At 37.5% G+C, this 17,246-nt stretch overlaps 1 protein-coding gene across 6 annotated transcripts in view; it reads left to right on the top strand.

Annotated features, from left to right (window-relative positions):
• LOC109232139 (eIF-2-alpha kinase GCN2) overlaps positions 1–17,246 on the top strand; it is a 68,001-nt gene that overhangs the window by 17,589 nt on the left and 33,166 nt on the right. For all 6 annotated transcript variants that reach the window (XR_002068890.1, XR_002068889.1, XM_019397808.1 and 3 more), the window contains exons 11-13: positions 1,024–1,141; positions 6,179–6,233; positions 6,337–6,506. Coding sequence is in view for 4 of the 6 variants with exons in the window: in XM_019397808.1 (XP_019253353.1) it covers positions 1,024–1,141; positions 6,179–6,233; positions 6,337–6,506 (343 nt within the window). In the remaining 2 variants the exon portion in view is untranslated. The remainder of the gene's footprint in view (positions 1–1,023; positions 1,142–6,178; positions 6,234–6,336; positions 6,507–17,246) is intronic.

Here is a 17,246-nt window from a genome sequence, read left to right as displayed (position 1 = left end):
TGCATCTATCATTTTGAAGAGAATATAAACTATTAATCGCTGTCACAATAAGCAATTTGTTCTCCTCTTTTTTTTATGGTAGCATTTAGAAAAAGAAAAAGAAAAAAGAGAAATGTATTCGATTTGCTGCACTGTTACAGTCTCATTCTACAATTGGTGTCTTCGATAAAAACGCCCGATAAACATCCTAGTACGTTTTTTTTGATTAAGTAATAAATTTCATTAAAGTAAGGGTAAAAGATGCCCGTATATAAGAAGTATACCAAAAAGTATGAAACCTTGCAAAAAGACATGATTTCTAAGAATGACACCCAATCTTTTTGTGATGTTTTGTCAATCCTTAACTGAAAGGCTTGTGAGGAGACCTCATCCAGGTTCATCGTTATAATTTTCTCGCTTGAATTGATGTTTCTTTTTGTATATTTACGTGAGCCTGTCTTGTTCGAAACCTCCAAAGCAAATGATAATAGGAATGCACATAAATTATTTGTATATTGAACAGTGCTTATAAGATTAAGCTTCAGAGTTTAGACATTTAGAAATAGTAACACATAAGGTAATATTTGTAGCATCGCACTCACTAATATAGATTTGAACATTGTAATGGTGGATGTATGGCTGGGTTGTACAGTTTCTTTTGTAATATCAAAACAGAATGTTGGTAGCCCTCTTTTCCTGGATTTAGCAGGACATTCGCCCTTGTATAGAGGACTGGTTAAGCTGAACCAAAAATAATTTGTGTGTGCAATAATTTTTCTTCTTAAATAAACTTGGAAATGAGGTCCCTTTTGATATTCATACTCATTTATTATATACAAGATGGGATACACTTAGACCTAGATCAAAAGATAGTGGCTTGTAGTGAGACGAGTTTGGGATAGCTTGAACCTAATATTATTCACAGCATTGCTGCACACTCAAATTTATGAGCTCGTTTTGGAATGCATGATAACCGTCTTCAGTCTTTCCCATGTGCACATTTGTGCTGGTACAAATATGTTTTCCTGATTATTTACATTTTAGGTCAGGGTGGGTTTGGTCACGTTGTGTTGTGCAAGAATAAGCTTGATGGGAGGCAATATGCAGTGAAGAAGATTCGATTAAAGGACAAGAGTCTGCCTGTAAATGACCGTATATTGAGGTTTGTATCCGATGTTGATTCGGCAGATATTAGTGTGACTTTTGTGCAGAAAACTAAGTAGCATTCAATGTTGAACCTTGGTGCTAGAGTGTTAATACTGTGCTTCATCTTTGTTATTGTCATTGCTCATTTACATGCTTATTCCTGTTTATAGATGCAATTGTTATTCTTACAGCTTGTTTTTTGAGTTATTTTACCTGAATTAATCGGTATCAGTATTATAATTAGAACTGTTGTTTATTCAAGGAACAAAAACTGTATTAGTAGATTATTCATTTTTAAAGTAAATAGATTAACTTTTGATTAATTACTTTACAGTCGCTTTTTTAAATAATTGAAACAGTTGTAACAATTCACCATCTTTGATGTGCTGAAACTTGGAGAACAAGCAATTTTAAACAAGAATATTTGCCAATTATCTAGTTTCCATAATGACTGGCATGCATAGGGTTTGGCAGGATGGAAGGCTAATGTCACACTACCATAAACTGGAGGGTCGGAACCGGCAGCCAACAACATAGGGGGTAGGGCGAACCGATATGTGATAATACCTATCATGCATCACCATTGTGATAATACCATTTAAACACCTAAACTAAGTTTTGTTCCTATTGAACACTTGAACTTGAACTTGAACCTAAGTGTGTCTATTAAACACACATTATTGACATGGCAAAGTGTATGTGCTGCACTGAGTATGAGCGTGTGACGCTTCTTTTTTTTTAATCAAAAAAAAAATTTCCTTCTTCCTCACTCTCTCCCCCTGCCACCATCATCACCATTACCCACTACCTTCCTCCTCTGTTCTCACCACAAAATTAATTCCACACACAGATATTGGAATTCACTCACCTACACGCCACATAATCATACTACAAAATTTACACACATTATTCTCCACAGGGATACTAAGAGATACTCAAAGATTTCCTTCGTGGCTCCACCATAAGGCAACCAACTCGCCAGCCACCCTCATTCTTATTCTGTAAAATTATTTCATACTCCTTAACCTCAATCAATAACTAACTAGGCCAAAATACTATTTGGTTTCCATAATTCTTAAGTGAAAGAAGAGCATATAAATTGCCTCTATTAAAGAATTTTCCTTGAAGTTAAGTGATTCATTCTCAATTTATGTTTGCTATGTGCCACATAAATATTAACTGGAAAATCAAAGCGATTCTGTAGGATTATTTCTCAAGTTATGATTGATATGTGGCCACCTTCTCTCCTCGATAAATTAGTTTCATTTTCATGGTGGAGGTCTTAGGGGTGTTGGGAAGCGGAGAAGAAGATGGGGAGAGAGAGATTCGAATAAAAAATATTATAAAAGAAAGGTTTTTTCTTTTTGTTTTTCTTCTTACTTTCCACGTGTCACATATTGATTCGTTATTACCATGAATAAAACGCGTTTGAAAACACACGCTTAAGTTCCAAAAAATATGGGAGACGTTTTTAATAGGTACATTGGGTTCAAGTTGAGGTGTTCAATAGGAACAAAGCTTAGTTTAAGTGTCTAAATGAAAAAAGGGGCAAGTATGAGGGTCTGCATATGTATTTGCCTTCTCAAAATTTGATGCATAGACCCATAACATGAATACACGTCCTATTAAGGTATCATATCAACTATATACGCACAAGTACATCTAATACTCCCACAAGGTCATCATGGAGCTCCTAAAAGTATCAAAAGTTGAGACGCAACACAGACACAAAAGATAACAAATGTAAAACCACCCAACCACCATGAACGGATGTGGAGGCCAACCAATCCGTCTGGAACAAGGCGAAGCCACATGTGAGGCTAGTTGATACCTGCTAAAGAATCTACAGAGCAAAGGTAATTGAGTGAAACGAAAAGAAGAAATTAAAAAAGGTAGGACAACCCATTAAGTCTCATTGGTCGCTGCTAAAAGTCGGGACAAGTCCTAGAGAAAACATGACATGCAATTTTATCAGTAAAAAACATTTGAAATCATAAGTCACATTCATAACCCTAAGCATAAATCCATACGATTAACATAAATACACAGGTTGGGAGTATACTTCATGATTTTGACATAACGATGTATTGACACAGTTCTATGACCTACCACAGTACAACACGGTAAAGCGGGGATGACAACAACCCATAGTACCACAAGGGTACGTCAAAGCTAATTATATGATATCAATGCGAATAAGCATCAATTACATGGATAATTATCTGAGTAAATAAGCCACAGGGGCATCAATTACATGACTTCCGAGTAAAGCAACAAGGGAACAACAAGTCGAGCATAAAAAAACAAGGGGGCTTCAAGCACAAAACAATCTACGGATCAAAGGTAAGTGAGTGGCCACCACGGATGGAGGGTTAAGGCTAACTGCTGCGACTAGAACAAGTTGAAGTCATATGTGAGGCTTGGCGGACCTGCTAAAGGATCTACAGATCAAAGGAAAGTAAGTGAGTCTCGCGACCCACTATGTCTCATCGACCGCTTCTAAAAGTTGGGATAAGTCTTAAAGAAAACATGACATGCAATTTTATCAGTTAAAAAACATTTGAAATTATAGCTCACTTTAAAAACCATTAGCTTAAATCCAAACGATTAAAATAAATGCACACAATTGAGAGAATACTTCAAGACTCTAACATAACCATCCATCAACATGGCGTATGTGACCTACACCAGTACAACGTGGTAAGGCCGGGGATGCTAGAACCCATAGTACCACAAGAGCACGCCAAATCCAATTACATGGCTCAAGGTAGAACCCCATGGGCATCTACCACATGGGTATCCAAGTTATAAACCCGCATGGACATCTACCAAATGACTTCCAAGTAAAGTAACTAGGGTATTAACCACTCGAGCTTTAAACCACGGAGGCATCAGCCAGAGATGTATCACAATAAAGTAATTCCACACCTGTATGTGTGGTTATGGTGTGAAAGACTCCTTCAAAAGAAAGGCAAACATCCAACTCAGATGTCTATAGTATCTCCTAGAAACATAATTACATATAATCATAAGGCTTCGTGTCATCAAAAGCATAAGGCATTCCCTTAAGCATAATCATCTTAAACTTTTAGCATAAATATGTTGATATATGTCAAAAATCACTTTGGAAGAAAGTAACTTCATAAAAACATAAAGTAGTCCAAAAAACGTAATTTGCATGGTCAACATATCATTTCATAATTTCATAACTTAGAGACGCAAGCACATGCTCGTCCCCACATGCACAAGGTACAAAACACTTCAAATCATTTTCGTGCATTTCATCATATACTTGGAAAGTATGTATTTTAAAGAAAAAACAATTAGAGGGTTCAGTCTCCACTTAGTCAAATTGAGCATAAAGATTTGATGCAAAAATTTTAATATTCGACTACCATGTCAATCTATAAAAATATTACATGAGGGTGAGTCACTCATAGAGACGAGGAAAATTTGAGTACTACCACTATAATTGAATAGTATTGTTTTATACATATTTTACATGGATTTTCTTTTTGTGTGTGTGTATGACCAAGAATGTCACATCATAAATTAGCTTTTGCCAAAAAGACAATTTATGGTGCTTGTTTGAGAACGTAAAATATTCAAGACAATATTATATCAGATTCTTATTGACATCCTAATCTCAAAAGGCATATGTATTGTGCTGTTATATTCATAAGAACATAATATGATTTTCCTTGTGAGAAGCTAAAAAGAAAAACAATGTTGTTCCCTCATAACTTAAATTTTCATCTTTGCAGTTCGACACATTACTTCAATATTAGGGGTATTAAGCAAGACCAGTTTTCTTCATGTCCGTTCTTTCCTAGATGCTGCAGAATTCTTGTTTCTTTTAACAAATTAAGTTCTGAAACCTTCCCGTTCAATGCTAGAATTAGAAGTTGATTAGCTACAGATATACTAGGTATCCATTTGAAACTTTAAAGATCTTTTGTCCTTCCGTTATAAATATTTTCATTCCATATATCCTGGCAAAGTTTTGTGCTGCATTCTGAATCAATAGCCATTGTTGGAGAAAAAGGAATTCCTGATGCATTTTTTACTTCTTAACTGTCTGTTTTTTTTCTTTTGTATTGGTTGGCTTTTAATCTTATGCAGCTTAATAGTGCTTATACAAAGCGACTAGGTGGCATTACCTAATTCAGCATTTCTGAGACAATTCCTCCTATAACCTACATGTCTCCTGCTATGCTGATTTTTTCCCCATCTTGGTTATACCCTTCAGTTCCATGTTTACACACACCCCTCTCTCCATCTCTTTCTTCTCTTTGGTACAACCTAGGCTTCCAGCAATTTTTCATTTGTTTCCCATATATTTGCAAGCGAAAGTTGGTTACATAGTCTCCTCTTCATGGTAAATTTGATATTTTGGTTGTGAGTTGTTGGCTTGGAGTTGAGGAAAAAGAAAAATATTCTGCTTCTTGATGTATAATTTGTGCAACTAGCAATGAGCCCAATTCAGACTTCCCTATCCATTGCCCTTTGGAAAGGGATTATTGATGAGATGATTTCGCAATCATGGAGAAGCATGTGATTTTACCAGATTTACCCTCTGATAAGATTCTTATTTGTCATATATATATATATATATATATAAACTTTTTTCTTTCTTTCCTCTTGGCCTTATTCTGATTTTGTGTTTTCTTCCCTCTGCATGTTCACATAAGCTTTTTTTTATTTTTATTTTTTGTGTTTCTCTACCTTCTCATATGTCTTTTCTGCTGTATTTCTGGTCTCAGCATTTTCTTTTCGCCTTTATTTGGCTATGTGATTGAGCTCTCTTTAATGCTTTCCTGTATCGCACTGATAATAGTGTTTCATCAATTCATGTGTCACACTCTTTTTCTGTGGGAGTTCATGTTTTCCATTGTTAATATTCGTCATTGCCCCTTACATGCTCTATATGTCAGCAGAGACTTCGTCGGCTTGCTATGGAGTTGTTTTTATGACTACATAAAGCAGAATCTTTGTTATTTCCTAGATACTTGACGTTGTGTTACTTCAAGAACTTTCTTCTTCCATGTTATAGGGAAGTTGCCACACTTTCGCGGTTGCAGCATCAACATGTTGTTCGCTATTACCAGGTATGTGATATAAATCTAGTGGGTGCATTTCAAAGTCATTTTTTGAGTTCAAGGTGCCCCTTTGTTTTACAATGTTTAAAATCTAATACTTGAATTATATCAGGCATGGTTTGAAACAGGCATCACTCTATCTTGCGATGATTCCAGCTGCGGTTCCAGAACTGTTGTGAGCTCTAGTTTCACCTATGTGGATGGAAGTATGTCGGACCACCTTGGACAGGAGAATAAGCTCGAGTTGACTTACCTATATATCCAAATGGAATACTGCCCAAGGTTCTCCCTCTTTTTCCTTACATGTTGAAATTTCTGCATCCCCTCCCCACTTTCTTTCTTTTTAAAAGAAAGAGAGCCACTTATGTCAAAAACCACCCAAAAAAATTTCAAAAGGTAAGAGAGCCTACCCAGGATTAAAGGGAGAAAAAATTGGGAAACTCGATGCTTTCCGTTTTATTTATGATCTTCCTTAATACCTTAACTCATTTGTTCTTTTATGAACTTTCAGCCAAATCCTCCGCTGTGTCTCCTTTCTTCTAAACTAGATGGTGTTGCTTGTCCTCCATTTGCAGGATTTAACATGTCTCCTGCCTTTTCTTATCCTTGCTCTGGGGATCTTAATGTTTCTTGAAGAAATCAAGCCACATCCTCATTTTAGTTAAGCTCTGCCTTTTTTGCCTATAGTACCTAAACAAGATAAAATTGGCCTCACAAGTGCCATGCTCGTAATATCACGAAAAATGTGGGAAAATAGAAATAAGTTGCAGCTTAAAGCCAGAGAATAAACAAATCTACGTACAAAACCGGGAAAGTAAAATCAAGTTATAACTTAAAGCCAGAGAATTAACAAATGCTGCAAACGACTTAGTGACTTACTCTGCATTCTCTATGCATCTAAGAAACAACACAAAATATGAACGTTTCCCCTATAACCAACAATCCAGTAAATGAGAAGAATAGATTGTAAATAAGCAGGATGAGTCATTCGCCTAATAAAGTTCTCCTATTCCGTTCAACCTATGATCAAGTTATTTTATTAGGAATTCTCCTCCAGCTTCCCACCTTTTCTGTGTTAGACAGAGCACCATCCACAAGGATAGAATGTCTTTGAAAGACAGTGATAACCAAGTGAATCTACAGATATTAATCAATAGACCTTCTATGTGGCAGAAGGAGATTTGCTTTCTCTTTTCCGTACTACAATCAGGCCACTGCTTGTCATGCCCCAACCTTGGGGAGTGGGACATGGCATCCGGTGCCTTAAACCTATGATCGGGTGGACCAGTAATTCCGTTACTTAGCATCCATAGCGTATGCATGACTTGAACGTGTAAAATATACATTTAAAACATTATTTTCCGTTAATTTTGAAAACGTTACATAATAAAGTAGTTGTTACACATGCCATGAGAGCAATAGAATTTAACAAAATACATAGTCTAATCTAACCCACAAATGTCTATGGAGCCTCTATGACAACGTGGAAAGGAAAAGAAATAAAATGCCGGTGATAGGGCCGCGGCTATACCAAACAAAGTTCCGGGTCTGAAATACCAAAATAATACCCCGAGGATGAGATGGGCTTCACCAAGTAGCAACAAATATGAGAGGAGTACCTAACGAGGGTCTACACCGTTCAAGCTAGTCGTACCTGCAGCGCAGTGCCCGCGGTAAAACAAACGTGAGTACATGAGGAATAAGCTCGTATGCATCATAACTCTTACACATAAAAACAAGGGAACAATCACATAAAGGGGAAGGACATGAGAAGTAATGTGCAAATAAATAAATGAACATGTTCATATCATAAAACAATAGAAAACTTAGCTTTAAGCAACATAATCTTTTAGTGGGAGTTCTTTAGTTACAGACCATTTTGCTATTCATCTATGTGTACTACATAGCGTCCGATCTCGGCCCGGTCGGCTAGGCCATCTCACCATAATGCCCTGTGGATTGACATTAGTTTGATAGCAACTCGTTATGGCATTCGTTATCCCAGCCAAGTGAATCTAACGAAGGGTGACTATAATACTACGCCGGTACGTGTAGTTTCAAGTGTTGGCGCCTTCGGCCAATACCTTCTTGGTTACATAATAAAGCTTCCAAAATATTTATAAAAATATTTCATTTCATTTGACACCTTTGGTGCTAAAGTCAAAATCTGTAGGTCATTTCATAAACAATACATTTAACAATTGAGAGTTGTAAAGTCATGAAGGCCTCAAAATTACGTTCATTTACATTTGAAAACTTGAAACATTAATAGCATTTTGTCATATGAAAACATAGTATATGGCACTATAAAGTTTTGTAGAGAATAAATGGATAGCATATATGTCGTCTACCACAATAGGCTAATTATTTGAAAGCTATCAAATTAGGAGACACATGGCAGAAGATATGATATTTTCTAAAAGTCGATTCTAGGGGAAAGAACTTAGGCAAACATACCTCAATTACGTTCCTTAGTGGTACTATGGCGTTCAACCACTCGTACAACTTCAATCTACAATAATATAAGTCAATTGGACCATTATTAGCAAGATTGGCCATGTTTTTGGTCGCTTAAGCATTTCATCAAACACCCTAGTGTGCATATATTATTTTTTTTAGATGAAGTAAGATAATATCATTGAAAGGGCATCAGGAAGATGCCAAAGTACAAGAACAGAAATTATGTTAGCTCCCGTAAAAAAGACAAAAAACATTGTAAGCTCCAGTACAAGAGTACCTATGCTAGAACCAGGGAGCTAACAAAATCCAAAAAAGTGTCAACACTATTAACAGGGGAAAGAAAGTTCCAACTGAACAAACTAACTAAACATCTAGCTTTTAGGGAATGTGTTGGAGTTGATATTCCATCAAAACATCTGCCATTTCTTTCCTTCCAAACAATCCAAAATATGACTGCCGGGATCATTCTCCATATTCTTTTGATGGCTTTGTCAATTCTCCAAAAAATCCAGCTAATATAGGCTTCCTTGATGGTGTGAGGCATGATCCAAGTTATACCAAAAATGGATAGGAAGAAGTTCCAAATATCAACAGTGACTGGGCAATGAAGAAACAGATGGTTAACACTTTCTGATCTCTGTTGGCACATATAACATCTGTTGACTAAAGTAATGCTCCTTCTACTAAGATTGTCCTGTGTTAAAACAGCTTCATTGAGGGCAGTCCATGTGAGGCATGCTACTTTGAGTGGCATTCTGGTCCTCCAGACATGTTTCCAGGGCCAATCCTCTAGTATTCCATTATGTGAGCAGATAAGGTTGTAGCCCTCTTTGACTGTGTACTTTCCTTCTTTTGAGTTCTCCCAGATGATTCTGTCTGGTTGTTGATCTTCCGTGATGAAATCTCCCAGTGTGGCTAAGAGAGCAAGTAAGCCATTGATTTCCCAATCCTGAAGATTTCTTCTATACACTGGATTCCAAATGTTGTTCTCTGTGTTTTGAGCAATATTTGAGTCTTGATTGCAGGCTATTAGGAATAGACCTGGGTATGAATCCTTTAGTGTTGTATTACCAAGCCATATGTCTTTCCAGAATTTCACATGAACACCACTACCAACTTTGAATGATGTATTCTGAAAGAAATCATTTTGAAAGCTGTTGATGTGTTTCCATAAACCCACTCCATGAGGTGCTGGACTTTTCTTGGGGATCCAGTGATTCTGAATTCCATATTTGGCGTCAATGATCTCCTTCCAATAACCTGCTTCAGTTTGTCCATACCTCCATAGCCATTTCATTAGCATACATTTGTTGTGAAGCCTAAGATTCCTGATACCCAATCCCCCATAAGACTTTGGTTGAGTTACTTTTGGCCACCTAACAAGTGAAAATTTGTGAGTCTCACTGTTTCCTTCCCATAAAAACCTTCTTCTTAGCCGGTCTAGTTGTTTCAGGACTGAGCTTGGCATAGGAAACAGAGATATGTAATAAGTTGGTATGTTGTCAAGGACACTACTGATCAGTGTGAGTCTGCCCCCCATCGAGAGATATTGCATTTGCCAGGTTGCTAGTCTCTTTTCAACTTTTTCAATGACTCCATTCCAAATTCCAGTGGATTTGAATTTGGCTCCCAGGGGTAGTCCTAGATAAGTTGTGGGGAAGGAGCCAGTTTTGCAGCTAAGTAGTTCAGCTAATTCCTCCAAATTTTGAACCTCATTCACCGGATAAATAATGCTTTTAAGCATATTGATGTGTAACCCAGACAATGCTTCAAAAATGAGTAAGATGAGGTTGAGATTGATTACTTGTGACCTTTCTGCACCACAGAAGATCAATGTGTCATCTGCATATAACAGGTGTGATACATTGACTGAATTTGCAGGATTTCCCCCAACCTGATCCATTGAAGCTCCTTTGCCCTTCCTAGCATCTGCGAGAGACCCTCCATTGCCAATATAAAGAGAAAAGGAGAGAGTGGATCTCCTTGCCTGAGGCCTTTTTGAGGAGAGAAGAAACCTACAGGACTTCTGTTAACCAACACGGAATATTTCACAGTTGATATGCAGAATTTTGTCCACCTTATCCACCTATCTCCAAATCCCATCTTCTTTAAGATGTTGATGAGATATGCCCAACTCAGTTGATCAAAAGCTTTTTCAATGTCTAATTTGCACAGCAAGCCTGTTTCACCACTTTTGATTCTCCAATCCAAGACCTCATTGGCAATCAGGGAGGCATCTGTGATCTGCCTGTTTTTTATAAAAGCACTTTGTTGCCCAGAGATCAACTTGGAAATGACCTTCTTTAATCTTTCAGCCAAAATTTTTGCAGCTATCTTGTAAACACTCCCTATTAAAGTGATAGGTCTATAGTCCCTTAGTTCTATTGCTCTTTTCTTTTTGGGGATAAGAGCAATAAATGCAGCATTGCAGGATTTGACCACATGACGGCTATGATAGAAGTAATTGAGAGCCTCCATGATATCTGTTTTAATAAAGTCCCATGCCTTATGAAAGAAGGCCATAGTGAACCCATCGGGGCCTGGTGCTTTATCAGGAGCACAAGACTTTAAGGCTGCCAAGACTTCTGATTCCTCAAAAGGTGATTCTAGATCAACACATTCATCTGCAGATAATGAGGGTAACCCCTCAAACTCTGCTGTAGGTCTCCAGGGTTCCCTCTCCTTGTACAAAGCCTGATAATAATCCAGTATTTCCTGTTTGATCTGCTCCTTATCTTCAACTAGATTTTCTCCCACCTTGAGCCTATCAATGCAACTGTTCCTCCTTTGAGAATTAGCAATTTTCTGAAAATACTTTGTGTTTCTGTCTCCCTCCTTTAGCCATAAGCATCTGGATTTTTGTCTCCAAGAGACTTCTTCAGCTAGTGCAATCTGTTGAAGTTCCAATTTGAGATTGAAAGTCCTCAACTTTTCCTCTGGAGAATGTACCCCTATGTTCAGCCACTTGAGCCAAGAGTCTTAACTCATCAAGTGCATTGTTCCTTCTGTCTTCCAACTTGCCATGCACCTCTCTATTCCAGGTTGTTAAGTCCTTCTTTAAGGATCTCAACTTCTGGATGAGAATATAGTCTGGGGAGCCAATGATTGTATAAGATTGCCACCATTCCTTTATCATGTCCATAAACCCTTCAGTTTGTAGCCACATATTTTCAAACTTGAAGTAAGATGGTGTCGATTCCCAGTCTCCACTTTCCAGGAGGATTGGTTTGTGGTCTGAAATTACCCTGGGCATTGCTAGCTGCTTCACTGCTTTAAATGAATCACCCCATTCAGTTGAATGCAAAAATCTATAAATTCTGGATGCTTGTGTAAAGTTCTCCCCTCTTGACCATGTGTATTGTGCTCCATTAAAAGGAGGGTCAATCAAGCCTAGCTCCGATATAAAATTTGAGAAGTCAATCATTGCCCTAGATCTTATGGAGCAATTAAGTCTTTCACTATCAAATCTGCATGCGTTGAAATCTCCGCCGATTACCCATTGGTCTGACCATAAACCACTGATTGCTGCCAATTCATGCCAAAATTCCTTCCTTTCTGGGTTGGTATGAGGACCATATACCCCTGTGTAAGCCCATTTGATATCTTCAGTTAAACTCTCAAATCTGCAGGTTATTGAGAAGTCTCTTGATTGAGTATCAACACAATGCCACAATCTTCTCTCCCACATAATAATGACCCCCCCTTATTTCCCTAGTGTGCATATATTATTACAACTATCAACAATGGTGTTCCTTCACCCAATCCACCACTTTTCTTACCAACAATTACACTACAACCACCCTTAGGCAACCAACAATCTCCATTAGCTTATGCATACCCAACAATCTACTCCCAACCAACCAATTTCATCAATCATGACAATTTACAATCTCTATAACACCCATTAGTCTAGTTAATAACTTATGGCTTCCAATCACCATCCCGTAAGTTCAACACTCAATTCCTACTCATATACTTGTCAATCCATGCATGTAAGTTTAAGGGTGTAGAATTACCTTTTGGAAGCAATCCAAGAAAATCCCTCACTTGAGTTCTTGAAAAGATTTTCTGAGAATCTCAGAATTTTATCAGTAGGATTTGTTAATTCTAGTGTTAATATGTTGGAATAGGCACTAATCCGTGGAAAAATCTTACCTTGGAAAGTTGGAATGTATAGGTGTTGGGGATGCTCCTCCTTCTCTCTAAAATGGAAACCCCACTCACAAACATGTTTTCTTTCTCTCTTTAAACTATCCTTTAGCCCCCTTATTAGAATGAATAACGGTGCGGAAATCTGACAAAAATACCCCTCGGGCAAGTCTACAATCACATAATGGATTGCAGATGCGTTCTGCAGTCCGCATAATGGACCGCAAATTTGCCTCCCAAAACTTGACCTTCTGTCCACTTATGCAGTACGTTCTGCAATTCACATTCCTGCTCTATGGTTCGCATAATTGTCCGCAGATTGGCTTCCAAAACTGGCAGCTTCTGTTCACTTATGTGGTTCACAAAGAAATTATGCGGTCTGCATTCTTGCTCTGCGGTTTGCATAATCGACCGCAGATTGGCGTCCAATCTGTTTACTTTTGTGGTACACAAAGCAATTTTGCGGTTCGTGTTCCTGATCTGCGGCTCGCAGAACTTGCTGCGGAATGGCCATCTAGTTGATCCGACACTTTTAGCTTGTTTTGGCACTTTAAGGCCTTAATACCATTACGAAATCTTACCTTGCCTCACACTGCTCACATCAGACTTTCTTTTTATTAATTGTTCCCCTTTAGGACTGGCTCATGTTTCCAAAAGATTCTTCCCGAGCACAGATGCAACCTTTTGAGTTCATAACATCCTCCGAATAGTTTTCCATGGATATGCTTCTAATTGCGATGGAAAAAGCCGATAAATCATTGAAGAAATCTATCAAGATCTTTCTCTACTTTGTAGTGCAAGAATCTGATGAATAGCAAACCAGTCAAAAGTCTATAGTCCTATGATTGTCATTAAGAGTGAGAGGTGTACCATTCCGTGTCATCTTCTACAAGAAGTGGATTTGCACGTGCCAATCTTCCTTATGCATGTTTTTGGTAATCCTAGAGAATTGTGCTGTCTCTTCTTGATTGTGTTTCATATTGGTGTTTCTATATTCTTATTTTATGGTTCTGCATTGGGCGATAAGGTTACTAAACGAGGGTGAAAGTGAATGTTCTAAAACAAGAGAAAATTCATTAAGGTTGCAGTTAGTGCTGGCACAATAGAAGAAAGGAGGAAACAGAAATACTTCGGAGCAACAAAGTTCCATGGGTGAGGACGGGGGTTTTCACTCTAGCAGTGTTGGGTTTGGGAGTGGACGCGTTATGTTGATATGTTTAGGGTTGGGAAAGGGTTGCATCTGAGTGCAATTCTTGATTTCTTGTTTTATGGCTGGTCTTTATTTTTGTTTGTCTTTTTTCTTTTTCTCTGATTTGGTCTTTGCCCCTTAATATCCGAAAAATGCTATTGTGACCTCGGTCAGTTGGAAGTATAGCTCATTGGATAGGTATCGGGATGCACAAAGAAGGAGCACAATTGAACATGAGTTGCTAAACTATATTGCGTGGACTCTCCAAAATGCTGCCACACCCCTATCGGATCCTTCATAAATGCACTATTTTTGGAGGATCCGACACGCACCCGACGATATTTTCGGAGAGTCTGAGTAACATAGCCGCTAAATATGCCTCCTCAAAGTATACAACTGAGAAGAATGTTACTCACTGCTTCACTTATATTGTATCTGACATCATCTTAATAAGGAGGAATTAAAATTGGGAAATGGGTCAAATTTACTCTTCTTTGAAAAATAGTTTACATTTGACATTTGTTATACTTTTCAAACAAATTTGCCTCGCTGTTAGCCCCTTGTTCAAATATACCTCTTGCCTTAACGGAGCCAAGGGTACATGCAAACTATAGGGGTAAATTTGTCCCTTTACGCGAAGTATAGGGATGCATTTTTCTCTTAGGTATTGATTCTTACCTTATCAAAATTTTCCTTTGTCGTTGGTATAATTTTTCTTTCATCACATATTTCTTTGTGTAAAATCACGAGATAACTTACTTTAACTGCCTTCTAAAGTAGTTAAGTTAAGCTTCAACTCTATAAAGAAATTCGAAGTTAAATATTGATCTAACTGTCTTCAAGTATATACTATAAAAATAATTAATAAAATACAATATTTTTATTCACCAAACAGATGCCTCTGGATATTCATCCTCGAGGTTGTTCCTTTGTACAACACATCCTTCCAGAAGTGTATCGTATCCCCATTACCTACTGTATAGCTAATGGTATGCCTATTCCTTCATAATCCCTTCTGCGAATTCAACATGTAAGAATTTATTACTTCAAAATTCTATAGTTCAGTTCTCCATAAAGATCCGTGTTGTGTGATTTTGCAATGCAAGCTTACATATTGCAACAAGTAGTATGATAATGAATATGAGAGAGCTATGCGAGGAATTGATACACAATACCTGCAGAATACTAAATTCAGACAGTTTATACGGTGGAACTGAACTAGGCTAAGAGCAAATAATTAACAGACTTAAACAAACCAAGGATTAAACTACAAACAAAATAGTGTAGGATCAGAACCTTACTTGTTAATTTATTATACGTGCATTATCTGCCTACTTAATTTTAATGACATGGATTATTGTGTTAGTTCTTATTCAAATGGATAGATGTATGCTAATTGAATTTGTCTTACCTATCCACTAGCTATATCCTTATGGATATTGAAATGAGTAAGATGTTCTAGGAATGAACCATTCCAGAACACCTACACCTTGCCAGCATTTTCTATATCTGAAATAAATCAACCATTCATTTGAAGCAATTGATATTGAGCATAGCTATTCGATTCTCTCAATCTAAAGTCCTGTATTTTTGTCTTTTTTCTACATCCTCAATCTCAAAATTTTCTTCCAACTCACTTCTTGTGCTGCCAGTGATATCCGCAGTTGCCCATTTCACTCATCCCTTGATAAGTCTTCTATGAGAAATAATACACAGGAAAAATATTATTGATGTTTTAACTAGGTTACACTGAGCCCTATTTATAAGTATACATAATACATAACCTACTCCTATAACATATAGGACTAGGACTAATTATATATATTCATATAACTATCTAAAGCTCCTCCTCAAGCTGGTGTATATAAATCATATGTACCGAGCTTGTTACATATATAACTAATACGAGGACCAGTGAGAGACTTGGTGAAAATGTCTACAAGCTGATCATTCTACTTCACAAACTTTTTTGCAATATCTCACGAGAGTATCTTTTTTCTGACAAAGTGACAGTCAATCTCAATGTGTTTAATTTTCTCATAGAACACTGGATTTGATGCAATATGAATATCAACTTGATTATCACAAATAAGTTCTATCTGGCTGATCTTACCTAATTTTAACTCCTTGAGCAACTGTTTGATCCAAATTAGCTCACATGTTACCACAACCATTACTCGATATTCTGCTTTTGCACTAGACCGAGCAACCACATTCTGTTTCTTGCTCTTCCAAGACACCAAATTACCTCCTACTAAGACACAATATCCTGGCATTGAACTTCCATCAGAAGGTGATCTTGCCTAATCAGTATCTGAGTATCCAACGATCTGCTCATGGCCTCGATCCTCAAACAATAACTAATTTTATATATCAAAGAATGCGGACAACTGCATCCAATGACTATCACAGGGAGAATCCACAAACTGACTCAGAACACTCACAGGAAAGAAAATGTCTAGTCTAGTCACTGTGAGGTAATTTAATTTACCAACCAGCCACTTATATCTTGCGGATTTCTGAACGGCTCCCCCTGTCCTTGTCAGAAGTTTAGAATTCGGATCCATTGGAGTGTTAACAGGTCTTCAACCTATTATTCCTGTCTCTCTCGAGAATGTCTTAGGCATACTTCCGTTATGAGATCACAATACCTGAGCTAGACTGAGTGACCTCAATACTAGAAAATACTTTAGGCTGCCCAGATCTGTAGCCTGAAAGTGCTCAAAGAGATGTTGCTTCAACTTAGTAATACTTTCTTGACCATTGCCGGTAATAACAATATTGTAAACATAAACAACCAGATAAATATAGAGAATTGAAACAGAATGCCGATAAAACACAGAGTGATTAGCTTCACTACAAGTCATGCCAAACTCCTGGATAACTGTGTGAACTTACCAAACCAGGCTTGAGAAGACTGCTTTAGACCATAAAGTGACTGGCACAAGCGACATACAAGGCCACTTCACTCCTCTTGAGCAACAGAACCAAGTGGTTGCTCCATATAAACTTCATCCTCGAGGTCACCGTAAAGAAAAACATTTTTAATGTCCAACTGATAGAGAGGCCAATGGCGAAGAATAGCCATGGGAGAGAAGTATCATAGTAATCGAGCCCAAATATCTGAGTATATCCTTTGGCAACAAGACGGGCCTTATGTCTATCAACCTGGCCATCCGGACCAACTTTGACTGTATAAACCCGACGACAACTAACAATAGATT

This window comes from Nicotiana attenuata, chromosome 9 (genome assembly GCF_001879085.1).
Source record: "Nicotiana attenuata strain UT chromosome 9, NIATTr2, whole genome shotgun sequence".
Taxonomy (NCBI): Eukaryota; Viridiplantae; Streptophyta; class Magnoliopsida; order Solanales; family Solanaceae; genus Nicotiana; species Nicotiana attenuata.
The sequence above is the reverse complement of the archived record's forward strand: the minus strand, read 5'-3'. Positions and strand labels throughout refer to the sequence as shown.